Source organism: Antennarius striatus, chromosome 1 (genome assembly GCF_040054535.1).
Source record: "Antennarius striatus isolate MH-2024 chromosome 1, ASM4005453v1, whole genome shotgun sequence".
Classification (NCBI taxonomy): Eukaryota; Metazoa; Chordata; class Actinopteri; order Lophiiformes; family Antennariidae; genus Antennarius; species Antennarius striatus.
The window spans coordinates 24604529-24619683 of NC_090776.1; the positions used below are offsets into that span (position 1 = coordinate 24604529).

Below are 15155 nucleotides of genomic sequence, written 5' to 3' on the forward strand. Positions count from 1 at the left end.
CTTTTTTGATTGCTATTATAATCCATCACTAGAGCCGACTCCACTGAGCCCAATATCTTAATGAACAAGTTAATTTCAAAAACCAGGGGGAGAAGGCAATAGTGCTGCTGCTCCTATAAGTGAATTAGATTTCCTTCTTTAATTTTAGAAACACACAATCCCTATACTACATTTGATCAATTGACTTTGCTAAATTAGCTAATGTACCTGCAAACTACACCTCACATATACATCAGACATCTGCTGCACTTCGGTTTTACCACGTCAGGGGAAGTGTATAAATCCAAACAGAGTGACATACCTCCAAAAATAATCAGGGAAATTCAGCTGGAGTGATGTATTTCCCACAGAAAAGTGGGAAATACATCACTTCAGCAAATGTTTACAGGAGAAATATATTGCTTGGTAGTATAAACAGATGCAAGCAATGGGTTTTAAGTAATACATTTTTCACCTTTAACACCATTTTATAAGACAGCTGATCTATCAGCTGTCTTTTCTTATACATTCGAATAATGTTTTCTTTTTGTTGTTTTTTCCTGTCATGGTGTGTTCTTTAATGACCAATTACATTCTTGCCTTATGTGTGAGGTGAACCTGCGTGTGAGGCTGAGGAACTGTCAAATAATGACAGATGTATGGCTAGTGTATGTTTGACCTCCAAATATAATCTAGTACAATTGCGCTCTTTGGTATAATTAATGTCATTTTGAGGATCCTTTAGAAAATCTTTGGTCACCACTGACTTAAATAATTTGTGTTCCATAGCTACGTTCTCAAATGTTGATGTTTGGCGCCATGCTGACGAAATAATGATTATAATGTGCAAAGGTGATTAAAGTGCACCCGACTTTGTTGTTCTTGCAGAATTATTTTATTTATTTTATAAAATTTGGAGACATGACAAAGAGGAAAGAATACACATACGTACACTGTAAAGGCTGATAGAGGATGTTTTACCTGAGACAGACCCAACTAGAGATGATAAGGGAGGAAGCAGGACAACTTCAGGTGTTTATAAACAATGTGTTTTGCAAATAGGTGAGCGAGCAAGCAGGTGGAGGTCACGCTGTAGTATAACAAGCTGAGGCAACTGAAATTGAATAATAAAGCAAACACAATGAAGTAATTGTGTGATGGTTTGCTATATACTGTATGTCAACGACTGAATAGGTAATAACACAAACAGTACAAACTTTGGAAAGATTGATTGCTATAGTGATAAAAAAAATGTTAGTCTTAAATACTAGTATCAAATAATTATCTAAATATTGATTTTGTGGGGTAACAGACTATCTGATTTAATCCGTCTTCACTCCTCTCTAAATATTACAGTTGTTGGACTGCCTTTTTGACTAAAATATTTAAGTTATTTCTTTGCTTTTTATGGACTGGAGAAAAATCCTAATTTTACAGGAATTTGTCTGTAATTAAACCAGTCAATAACATCCACATAATATTTTTTTTCAATTCTTTTTTAATTTTGTGATTGCATAAGATAACTAAAATGTGAAAGCTAAGCTGGCAACTATTGTTTGTTTTATCAATCGCTGCTTTTATTTTGTTTATATTTTATCAACTATTTTGAACATATATTGTCAAAAATGGCTATTACAAACTCTGGGAATAATAATAATCATAAGCATAATCATAATAATATGAGGTGTGACATGTCCATTGGGTACACTGCCTCTTGTCCTTAGTGACCTGTGACCTACAACGCAGAAAAACAGCTGTATATCAGATAATTACAGTAAGATGAACCAGTGGATGGATGGGTGGATGGACGGACGGACGGACGGATTAATGGATAGATGGTAATAATAATAGCTAAGATAGGCTTGAGCAGAACCCATGACCCATTAACTATGGATAATTGGCAGAAGATAAGACAATTGCTATCTTCAAGAAGATGATACTGATGATAATGACAATGATGATGACAATTAATGATAAAAATAATAATAATAAATGTATGAATCAAAATGGAACCACACATAACTGGGACTCTATGTTCGAAAACACTTTTAGATGTGACTTGGGAAAGGAACATAAACTTCCTGTGTTACTGTTTTATCATTTCACACCGGACATTTTGAGTGGTAGACAGCTTGAACTGGATGGAAAACATATTACACTTAACATTATGAAAAATCAGAAAAATTTAATTTTACTATTAAATAATGGAGCATTTTTCTGTCTCTTCCCAGGTCCGGTGGCTGTCATCAGTGGTGAGGAAGACTCAGCCAGCCCTCTTCATCATGTTAACCACGGTATTATTACCCCCTGTACACTGGATGCAGGGCCTGATGCCGTCGTCATCGGAATGACTCGTATTCCTGTTGTGGAAAATCCTCAGTACTTCAGGCATGGACACAACTGCAACAAGCCAGCCACTCGTAAGTCACACTAAATTACCATCTGTGTCTTTATGCTGGTATGACCCTTATTACTACTGGTGACCAATAATACTCTTGGTGACTATACTTTTAAAATTTTGAACAGTTGCTCAAACAAGAAACTTGAAAAATGTCTGACTAACCCTTTAAGAAACACTCACAGAATGCTGCACTGTAATGAAGAGTTCAGCATCTGGTCAGAAAGGCAACTTATCAAACAAACCTCTTTACGAGATCGTTCCGACCATTGCATCTCTTTTGTAATTTGCTATTCATCTTTACAATGAGAAGCTGCGGGACCTTCGGGGCGATAGTACTGTTTAGTGTAATCTACAGAGTCAGTGTGATCATATGGCGATAGCATCTGGTTGCACAGTTCCAGGCGCTTCATATAGGATCTGTTTAGATGAAGCAGCCTTCTGTATTCTAGCTACTGGTGTTAAGAGCCCCCCAAGAGTGAATTATCCCATTCTCCCTCAGGACATTTGTTTTGGGTTGGGGGAAAGACAAGACCATTTTAAGGTCTAATTACTCACAATTATATAAACCACTCAGGAGAATGAGCAGAAAACAACTAAAACAACTGCGCCAGCAGCCAGTCACAGCCTTGTTCCTTCTGCTCCCCATGTAAATGCTACCAGTTTTTTGCTGTTCTTGATTTACCAGTCAACCCAAACAGGTTTAGAAAAGATTTCCCTCCTGTGTGATCAGCCGCATAGATAATCAGGCTGTCCTTGTCCATTTCTGTTGTGATTCTCATTGTTGCAGTTTTTGTTTACAGCTTGGCTTGCTCTCAAAATAGCCACTGATCTGGCTAACAGAAGTCGAATTCTGAGTCAGCTCCAATGAGAGGGAAAGAAATTCCATTTAGAGGTGATAAATAAATAAATGACGGGTCTTATGTATTATGAATTACATGAATTGTTAATGACCAGCTGGTGACTGATTTATAACATCTCATACCCTGCTCAGGAGCTCTGATTGCTAGCTAATGAATAAATGACAGTGGGCGCAAATGAAACCTTCTCCCGATTACGGCACACCTGGAAATGAAAGTCAAGCCATGGATGTGCGTGATGGTAGCTTTGACATGTTCTTCCTCCCTAGGAGTCGCATCACTTGTCTTTTTTTTTTTTTACTTAATTCTAGGTGCTTCTATAAAAAGGAACTGCAAGAAATGAACCCTGAGTTCATCATCGACTGGTAAACAAAATGGCTCCTGAAGGCCATTTACTGCATAGAAATGTATTCAGTCCCCTTAAAAATGCATACAAAAGGAAAGGAATATCAGTGCGTCCATGTGCATATCAACAATTGTGTGTGGGTGTGTGACAGTACAAATAAATCCATATACTTGTTCGGTTAGAGGTACATTCCTTCACCACCTCCATGTTTCGATAAGTCTTCAGGCTGGGGTTCTTTGCTTTTTCATTATCCTGTAGATCTCAGTCAGACTGATTATTCTAAAGCTCTACTTGTCCAACACTGTGCTTCACTTTGCTCGAACACAGTATGGCTGCTTTATTGATGCGTGGCCAATAATCCATAATGTATTCATTAATTTACTTGAAAGCTTCTTGTACAGGAGCATAGCTTAGTGCCAAGGTCTCTCTCAAACGCACTGTCTAGGCTACGTCCATCAGAGGTTCATGTGGTCGTCAGCCCCAGTTTGCTTCTACCACCAGAGTTCTGGATACGTTATAGCATCCCTTTCTGTTAGCCTGTGTGCATTTTGAACTCGGTTCCAACGAGAACAGTAAAATGGCAGGAGGGACAGTTGTATGAGGAGGAATAGTTTGTCGCTGATCCCTGAGTTCTGTTAACAGCTGTATGAGATGGGAAATCACCTGCTGCCAAGCTCACACCAATGATTCCGGTGCACCTCAACAAATGTATTATTCATGAATGGTTGATATTCAAGTCAATTCAGGGAAATTATATACATATTGTACCATGAGTTTAAATGTTCCAGAGGAAACACAGAGCACACACTATGGTGGCTGTCAGGAAAACAATTGGATGGGAAAAAATAGTTGCTGTCAGTCTCTGCAGGAAAAAAACCCTGAACAAATATCATAAATATAATCCATCTGAAATTACCCTCTACGTGAACCTGTGCACATGCAGTCGCAAACAATTTTTAAAAAATGAGGGCATCGGGAGAAAAGTGTTAGCACAGTTGGCATTCTGTTAGTGATTATGATTGGTTCATCTTCCAGATGAAATGGTGCCCTCGACTTTCACTGCAGTAAACAGACGAGCTGTGACTGATTAGTACTTTAGTTGAGATCAGCTTTTTTTCCACGGCAAGCTGAAAAAGGCCATTCCTGGGGAAATGTAGCCGCATTAGGGAGATAAGGGTAGAAAAGGCAAAGGACAATTCTTTAGCCTAATGACAGATCCATATCTAACCGGATCCGCTGTCTCCCAGCAAGTGGCTTTGTTTTATCACTCAGCTTGCTATTTTAATTACGGATTTGTCGTATCCCAACGGCCAAATTTTCACAATAGCTTGTGATGTTGGAAAATAATGTGTAGCCTTTCATTCTGTGTGTGTTATTAGGGATATCATACGTGGGCACGCTCGGACAAACCCCTACTCCTTCTCATCTCCATTTGTTGTAACAGAGACATTATTACGCTCAAGGTGATGCTTTTGAAGGTTTCCAGCAAAGACAAAAAGTGATTAATTTGACTGCTTGAAAGCCCAACAAATTAATCAAAATGCAGAGCAGATTGATTGAAAGGGAGTTTTATGTTGCACGGCTGTGATTCCAGGAAGTGTAAAGCAGAACAGCCACACAAACTTGCCAGTTGTGAATTCAAACACCACACCTGAAGTTTTCCGAGTTGAGTTAACTTCTGCTCATTTCAGAAAGGATGCCAAAAGAAAGCTTTTTGTTGAAGGAGTTCCAAAGATGCTAGTTGATCCCATGTGCAGTCTTATCGGATTATATCAACATAGCCAAAAAAACTCATCAAAATTAACTGAAGATTCCATCAAGCAAGTCCCTGAAATGAAGTGAAATAATAACTGTTACTTCTCCCAGGGGTTAATTTGGTTTGTGAACCTTTTACGAGTTAGAAAGGAGACCAGAAACTAAAACATTTCTCCACCTGTAACCATTTCTTTTTGTCATTTCATGGAATTTACGGGATAAAAGGCTTGTCGTGTGTAAAAAGAAAAAACATCTCAGTATTTGGATTATCACTGGAACTAAGAGCTGCCCATGAAGTTGCATGCTTAAGTAACACATTCTCATTTATGTTGATAGGTCACCACTATAATCAATAGTTAATTCCCTTCACTGAGGACACAGCCTTAGGGCATTTGTGTGGTAAATAAAACACACCTTGAATATTAAGATTGTGTTAAAGAAAACTTTTACACCTGCATTTGAATCTATATCAATGTGTCAAGCAGATGACAAATATTGTCATGTTATATTTATTAATGCCAAAAGTCTCATCTAGTAGTAATTTGGGGATGGTCTCGGTGAGTAGCCATTGTCAGTCTCTATAGATACATAGAGTCAGTACTACTACTACTACTACTGTATTGGGAGCCACCTAGGGTCACATATTAATTAGATAATAGATAGTTCTTTTGAAGATAATGCAAAAGAATCAGAATCTTTGGACTAAATTTTAGAAAGTCAGGTAAACTTGTAAAAAAAACAATATACGATAATTAGGTTTTATTTCATAATAATTACTGTCATTTAATAGTTTCATTGGAGTTATTTTTTATGATATCATGAACATATTTTATTTCAAAATGAAACTAATCTAAATCTGTGTTACTGCCCGCTCTTTTTTCAGATAACAGAATGCTACGGCATTGATCAAATGGTGATAAAAGATTCAGCCATGAGCTCATTTTACTCATTTTCAAAGCTAAGAGCCAGGTAACTGCATTTTACTGGTATGTGTAGGTTCCACACATCCACAGTGAGACACCCATCAAACACTTGACAGATAAAACTGACAGTTTACAGTTCTGTGTATTTCTTGTAGTAACACATCCTAATGAGCTGGCTATGGAAGAGAATGGACCAGGATGCTTTGGGTGTGTTGCCCAGTGACTGTTCAGGACTGTGGAGGTGACAGTGTAGGCAGATTTTGAACTTCTTTAAAGGAAGATTTACTGTGTAGGATGAGCCTGATCAAGAGTTGTTCTGTAACCTGAAGTAATCCATTCGTTTTGATGAAGTTGATATATCTTTGGATTCATTCTCTCGAAAACTTTTCAGTTCTATTCAGGTTCCGCATCTGGGGACAAGCAATTGGTTGAAAGATGAAGATGCTGGTGTTGTTGTGACAATTCCCCTTTATTACAGTTATTTAACTGCATATTTATAGAAAACAGTTATATTTAAAATGTAAACCTAAAAATGACCCTAAACAAACAAAAATGATTTTCTACAAAATATACAGTAATTTTAAAACATACATCCATCCAAGGCTTTACCTTTTTTCACATTTTTAGAGATGCATTAAATATAACGTGAATGACTTTCTGCGTTTTTTTTTTCTTTTTACAGCTCAGGCTGATATAATTGCAGTTATTCACACAAACAACAGAATTATCAAAGCTACGTGTCATTTAAAGAAAGGCAGGCCAACAGCCAGCCAGCCACTCCGGGTTAGGAGGAGATTCACGTGAGTCAACAGTGAATGCTGCCGTTCATGTCAGAGCAGCACAGTCACAGAGCCCCTGTGCTCCAGTGATTTTAATGGCGCAGAGTGGTTTCCAAGCTATTAAATCCTGCATGACTGCCTCTCACTTCAGTATTAACACCATCTAGTGCCCTTTAATGCTGACCAGATGAATGAAAGGTGCATTCACTCAAATAATTCGAATCACCTTCCTTTGAATTTTCATGTCTCTATGATAACCAGACATTAGCACTTATTAGATCCTTTGAGTTTTGATGTTCTTCTGTTATCTTTTATGAGCCACTATCTTGTTTTGTTTTTATGATTATTTCACCAAAAATCACAATTCCAGTTAAATAGCAGCGTCCAAATCACCCATGTAGATTTGGAATGGGAAATTTGCAAGGATGCCCTCGTTGATTTTGATTGAGCTCCTGTATCTTAATGTTAAAGCATCCATGCTGCAAAAGACATGTCGTCAATGACCAGGAGACATGCATCGATCCACCCACCACACACACTCAAGGAAGCTGTCAAGCAGAAAAGTGCTCTCACACACACCTGTGAGGTACAAACACACACACGCACGCACGCACGCACACACACACACACACACACACACACACACACACACAAAAAGTACTGAACAAACCCCTAAAAATATTTATGCTTCCCAGCAGTCTGACCTGACTAGCTCAGTGAATCTTGGCACTGCGTTGTCTATCAGCCTCCAGGGAGAATGTTTGCTGCCGTTGAGGCCTCAGTTGAGCCAGGACAAATGAATGATGCTGAGTATGGGGATGGAGATTTAATCTCAGGGCTTTTTGCTGTGCCTCACTTTGCCTGCAGAAAAAGCTGAAGGTTAAAGTAACTTTTCCTCACCACTGTCAGTAGGTATGCTTCATAATATCTCCTAACCCCTCGATGACCAAGCATTTAGCTCGAAGAAACAACCCCCAGATTGAATATTTACAACTAGACAAAAAAGGAAAATGGGGCCAACATGTACAAATAGAGCATTAAAGTGCCTTTTGATGTTGTAGCTTTATTAATGGGGACTGTGGTATTCTCTGGATAACTCATTTTCTTGCATTAATTAGCTGGAGTTGTGCAGAAATAATTTAAATATTTTACATTTCAGTCCCAGTTGATTACAAAATAAATCTGGTATCACTTCAGCAACCTACCCTAATATGATGACAACATAGTGTTTACAATTAAGGATTATTACAATTATTTTGGAAAGAAAAAAAATCTATAAATTAAAGATTAAATCAAGATTAAATCCAGTTTATTCGTCCACACAATGGGGAAATTATGTTTTCCACTCCAGTTTTTTTTTGTACATGCATATATATATGTACAGTATGTGTTAGTCAGAGTACACACAAACATCGTATACAGGCCCCTGAACACAACACAGACTAGGGGCCTGTAGGCATGCAGTTAATGACAATCAGTACAAGAGAGGTGGTGGGACGGGTCGCGACTTCGGAGTGCGCCCCAATGAGCAGCTTGGTGGGGGGGGGGGGGGGGGGCTTGCTCAAGGGCGCCTCGGCAGTGGCTGGGAGGTGTCTGGCTGGAGCGGGAATCAAACAGCCGATGGCTGGGCGCTGTCTGGTCCCAAGACGTCCGCTCTACTGCTGAGCCACTGCTGCCAATTTTACTCAGAATTACGTTATTTACACTTATTTCAAACAGGACATGTCTTTTACCAAGGAAAATAAGAAAAGCTTGAGAGCTTTTAGTGAGTAATACTGCCACCTGTACTGCTACCACTACGTGAAACAATATGTAAAATACATTTGCAGTTCTAGCAAATTGTATGGAATCCAGTACATTGCCTCTGATTCTGGTCAGTAGCACAGCAATGCGTAGAGTAACATCAACTGTTCTGCATGAACTTCCCATCATGGATCTTACAGTGTTATTGACATTCCATGCTAAATCAACATCCTGATTGGATCGAGTTACTATTCTCAATAAATGACTGACTAAATAAAAAAAAGTTCATTTAAAGAAATAAATAGTGGTTAAGGATTCTTAAAGCTTTCATTTTATCCTACTGTTTTTCTGGTGCATCAAGTGTAAAAACTATGCTAATTAAAAGGTGAGGTGAAATTTTCCAGTAGGGTTTTTTTTTTTCACAGTCTAACACAAGTTTATAAATAGCTGTTAATAATGAGAAAATTTAATAGCTCAGCGTCCAAGTCAGAAAAGACAGAGTTCATGTTCTTACTGAAGAGGTACTTGCTTTGATGCTATTTGGAAACAAGGTACTACAGTGTTTATCTTCCTGCTCTACTTACTGTATGTTCTGCAAACCTGATGATATTTTTTTTTCATGGGCGCTCATCAATGCTATGAAATGATCTAATGTTTGTAGTTAATGATAATCAACGTTGTATCAGTAAAAATATGGATGCTTATTAATGTAAGATGGCAAAGGCATGCTGTCAAACTCAGTAAGTATCTTCTAATGAAATCATTTTATTGGAAATACTGGAATTGCCCATATTGAGGTGGATTCAGGTCAGGCAGGTCCAACTGAGCTCCTTGGCAGACATGCATGCATGCATGCTTGCAGTATGTAGCAGAACAGTAGCAGGAGCCTTTGAGAGCTCTCAGTCTTCTCTGAGTCCTCACTCCTGATGCATTCAATGGACAAACCTGACAGTTTGCAGATCGGTTCTGGTACAAGAACATATGTAGTTGATGTGCTATCATTAGCCATGTAGCATTACAAATCTGCAATCTATGACTTCTTTGTCTTGCATTAGTATTAGAATATGTATTTATGAAAACATGAAAAAATATAATCATTAAAAAAAAACCTCTGTCTGGGAAAGATTAGGAGACAACAGCATATTAATTATAGTGAAATTCAATTTAATTGTGAAAGTAATTAAGTGAAATTAATAATTACTACATCTCATTTTAAACAAATATGGATCTTCAGATAAAACTGATTGTAAAAATGCAAATTTTCACATGTGATAAGAAATACATCTATGAAATATCACAGTACTGCGAAGGAGAAGATAAGTGAATTAAACGTGACGGTAATGACCAAACACTAACATCTGAGGGAAAGTTAGACCAAGAAACCTATTCTACTGCATTCACCATGTGGTTAAAAGCTCTTCACACTTGAAAATGTCTTTTCTGTTATCAGTTGAAAATGAGTCTGAGACCACATCCTACTCTGCAGTAAATACAGTATGCATGTCGTATTTATTATCTCTGAGGGCAAATCATTAACAAGTTGCATAGCGTGATCACAGGTGGTGAGGGCTGTGCAGTCAGTGTACGAGGGAAAGGTTTACATAAATTTACTTTGACCTGCCTCTCCAAGGAACCATCACCTAATTGTGGTGGAGAGGTTTAGATTCTGGGAGCTATGTTGTCGGGAGTCTTGTACTCCTGGTAGGGTCACCCAAGGCAAACAGGTCTTAGGTGAAGGGAAAAATGTGACCCTGCCCGGAGGAAGCCTGGGGCCCACGTCTGGAGCTCTGCCTGGACGGAGGGCCCGTCAGCGAGCGCCTGTTGGCCGGGTCTGCCACGGGACCCGGCCAGGCTCAGCCCAAAAAGGCAATGTAGATTTTTCCCATCCCTGTCGACCTACCACCCACAGGGCAGATTGATGGTGTCGGGTGCTCTGCCATATGGGTGGCAGTACGACAAGGGGTCACGACGTACCAGACCGAGGCTAAGGGAGCTAAGCTGAGAGGGAGCTAAGCTGAGAGGCAAAGCTCTCCATCTACCCATCAGTCTTCGTTCCTACCCTCGCCTATGGTCATGAGTGATGGGTCATGACCGAAAGAACAGGCAGATAGCTGGTGTCTCCCTTAGAAATAGAGTGAGAAACACTGCTGTTCGCAAGGGGCTCAGAGTAGAGCTGCTGCTCCTTCACGTCGAAAAGAGTCACCTGAGGTGGTTTGGGCATCTGGTGTGGTTTCGGGGCGCCTCCCTAAGGATGTTTTCCTGGCACGTCCAGCTGGGATGAGACATCGGGGCAGACCCAGGACCAGGTGGAGGGATTATATCTCAACACTGGCCTGGGAACGCCTTGGGATCCCCCAGTCAGAGCTGGTGGATGAGGCCGGGGAAAGGGAAGTTTGGGGCTCCTTGTTGAAGCTGCCGCCCCCGCGACCCGACTATGTATAAGCGGTGGAAGATGGGTGGATGGATATTTTGATCTGAAGATAAAACATAAATAAACTAACCATACTTTAGATAGACTGTATGAATTAAAGTGTCTGTGTGGTAAACTTCTCCCTTGGTGTGCATTTGTTTCAGACAACAATTTTGTCAGTTACCATTTATTGCTGTTGTTTACTTCTGTCTGAAATCAATAATCTGATGTTTTAAAAGGTAGCATTACAAATATAATTATGTTGCTGTTATTACCAATAAGCTGCATTAGGCAAACAGAAGCCTAGTGGTTATTTAAATTAAAGAGTTTTCAGTTGAAAACTCCACTTACCTCCTTCATTTGACTGAGATTTAAAAAAGCACTACATTTGGTGATATACACTGAAGAGTTTCTCGGCATCCTTCTTTCATATTTGCTGACGACATCACGTTCAACAGCTCATGAGTTCCTGTTACAGGAAAACGTTTTGTTTGTACCACATTAAAATGGTGTGTGGTCACAAGTCCCCAGTGATTTAGATTTATTAATATATGCACAATCACCAATTGTTATTTGAAAGAAGTAAATATTGCACAGATGGATGAAGAATGGATAAATATCTTGTGTTTACATGTCTAATGGGGACACATTAAATTTGGTGAGATGTTTAAACTAACTTTTAGTGGAAAGCATGTAAATATATTGCAGAAATAATGCATTACGTTCCAGCATCATCATTGATGATAAATCAACAGCTAGTTTTGACAGACAGACCTTTGAATAGTGATGTCACCAATAGTTATTTCCTCTGGTACACCATTACTGTGAAGTAATTAAGATTTTGGTCAGATTAAAAGAACGGATTCTGGTGAATACCTATACCTAATGACTTCCTAAACTGTATTTCTTTATGTACTTTTTATTGCTTGTAGATTTTTTGCAGTTATTGCAACCATTACCTTTTTGCTTTTTTACTTATCTCTTTTATTTCTAATGTGTGATTTATTTAATAGTTAATATTTTTTTTATTTTTGCCACTTGTTTAGTCAACAATTAAGTGGGCCTGTGCAAGCAGGTTGCAGCTTTCCGCTGCTCTCTGTGGGTGTTTTTGTGTGTGTGTGTTGTTGTTGTTTTTTGTTTTGTTTTTTTTGGGGGGGGGGCAGGGGTTACTGTCTATGATAGTCAGAGGAGAACCAGGAATACGCCACCTTACTTTAATCAGGCTTCGAGGGAGATATTGTGGCTGTCGAGTGGGGCACTTTAAAAAGGCCAGATTTACTGTCAAGACCTCTTATCCCCTCTGTTAACATGGGGAACGTCAACTTGACAGACAGACATATAGATGTCATTAAACCTACATCCAGCCAGTAATAATCAATGCCACAGAGAATTAATTAGTGAGTTTTCTGTGTTGGTTGTGGTTTCTCTTTTGCTAATTTCATTTGCCGATTTTTTGTTGTTTTTTTATATGTCCTGTAAGTTGTTTTGTTTTTCTTTTGTGCCATTTCTGACCATTTACTAGTGTGTTTCGATTTGTTGCTGTGATGTGCACTTCAGGGTCACAGTTGTACAGGAAGCTTTCATTTTTTATTCAGAGTGAGATATGAAAGGCATTTTGTTTTCTGGAGCCACCAACACAGAAACTCCTTCAGTGTTTCCGATTGAGCCTGGAAGATAACAAAGGTTATTTTGTTAACCTGCCTTATATCAACCAAACTCCTTCACCTGATGACTGCTGTCACTTAGTAAGTTTCATAAGTGTTTGATTGATTGATTGATTGATTGATTGATTGATTGATTGATTGATTGATTGATTGATTGATTGATTGATTGATTGATTGATCTAATATGAATAAAATGTGTTTATTGTCAAAGGTTGAAAACATTAACAAGCTGGGAGGAAAAGAGATTGAATTTCCGCCAAAATAAATTAACTGCCCAGTCAGTCAAACAATGACCATATTTTTGGATGGATGGATAGATGGATGGATGGATGGATGGATGGATGGATGGATAATGGGATGGATGGATGGATGCATGGATGCATGGATGGATGGATTCAGTACAATGGGAGATTTGGCACTCTACTAAGCTTGTTTGTTTTTTTTTTCCTTAGAAAGTGGCCATGACAAAATGTTCTCCTGGTTATTTCAATGACAGTAAAACCAATAAATCCACTTAAAAGATTTACAGCATGGCAGGTTCAACGTCAAGTGGCCGTTCATTTGCACTTTGTAGATTTAGTCCACTTAAACATCTAACAGAATTAAAAATATTTTTCACATCATTTAGCACACAATTCACTTTAATCATTACTATAAGAACTGCTGTATTTTTAGAACCTTGAAGTATTTCCTATAATTTAAAAAAAAACAACCCACAAGTAACTAAGTTCAGTGCTGCAGGTACAGCTTCTTCTCCAGTGTCACTACTTACTTACACTGTATTTCTGTCTGTCATATTCTTAGTTTGCTTTCCTTCCCTTCATTCTTCTCTTGTTAATTTCCAGGGCTGACATAATTTACTGAAAATATGTCAGTATTTTCAGTCCTGTTAATGACTTTTAAATGACTCACTGCTTCTCTTCTGTAATTTTCTTGTTTGTTTAGTTGTCCAGCATATAAAGCGGAGGGACATCATCCTGAAAAGAGAGCTGGGTGAAGGTGCATTTGGGAAAGTCTTCCTGGCAGAGTGTTATAATCTAAGCCCAACAAAGGACAAGATGCTGGTGGCTGTCAAGGTATGTCTATACTCTGTGGTTAAGTAAAGGTATTTTAATCAGTACAGTTTGATATGTCATACTGCCACTACATGATGTTATCAACTTTTCTCTGCGATTTCTTTAAACTATTTCTGGTGATATCATCACTCTTCTAAGAGGATGATATTATATCCATAGTGTGTACGGTATAATTGAAACCACTATGGCTTCCCACTGCCATCTTGATGGCAGTTTCATTTGAAAGCAGTGGCTGATCAGTTGGTCTGCTACAATCTATACACCCACCCTACTGAACTGCAAGCAAAGCAATTATGATGATTCACCCACACATCATAAAATTACCGACTCGAACCAAAGGTACTACAAAAAATTGCTTGAACATCATCAGTGTGATGAGAATTACATAAAATGACACAACTCAGGTTTTTAGCCAATGCACCATCTGCTCACATCCACCTAACAGGGAGCTTTCAAGCTATTTATAGTTATATGCATGCATCCATTTATCACTTCCCAGTGGACATTAATTATTGACAGTAAATTTAACACTACTTCTGTCCCATAAGACAAAGTGACAATTGCAAATTGATAGTGTATAAAATTTTAAAATGTTCCTCACTGCGGAGTATAGAGTATATAAACTTAGCAATATGTCATGAGAAGTGAAGAGAATTATAGGAGTAATTTCAGGAAGCCATTGACATATGTTACGGTGAAATGCCTCTTGATTGTTGCATTATAGTATATAACAACCACATCAGAATGGAAGTGGCACAATTTTTTTTAATCCCAGATAGAAGGTAGGCTTAGCATTTTTTTCTACAATTCTATGAAGCACACTCGGGGAGCACAGATTTCTGTTTTCCTTAGGCTTCTAAATAAAGTTGCCACTCTTTGCAGTTGTGTATAATATTTGTCCCTGATATGTTATCAGTGACAAATAAAAAAAAACTGTGATGAACAAAATGTTGATTTAAAGAAATTAAAGAGTTGTCATTTTGTTTGGTGAGGGCTCTCCCATCTAGCGTGGGATGCCCAGAACCATATATGTCTTTGCTCTCAAAACCTCTCTTAGTTCCAGCCGAGGGACCAGAAGTCACAGTAAAGCAAAATTAATATGACAATGAGCTTTAAAGCACTCATGCATTTTAGATGTCTGTGTCCCTATGTGGTTGCTGTGAGAGCTGTACATTTTTTTTGTGTTAAAATTATCAGTTCCTATAGCGAAAACATGCAACCA

At 38.5% G+C, this 15155-nt stretch overlaps 1 protein-coding gene across 1 annotated transcript in view; it reads left to right on the forward strand.

Annotated features, from left to right (window-relative positions):
- The window catches only part of ntrk3b (neurotrophic tyrosine kinase, receptor, type 3b), a 159214-nt gene that overhangs the window by 123922 nt on the left and 20137 nt on the right, over window positions 1–15155 (forward strand). Inside the window, exons 11-12 of the mRNA XM_068314385.1 lie at window positions 2211–2399; window positions 13803–13933. Coding sequence (XP_068170486.1) covers window positions 2211–2399; window positions 13803–13933 — 320 coding nt within the window. The remainder of the gene's footprint in view (window positions 1–2210; window positions 2400–13802; window positions 13934–15155) is intronic.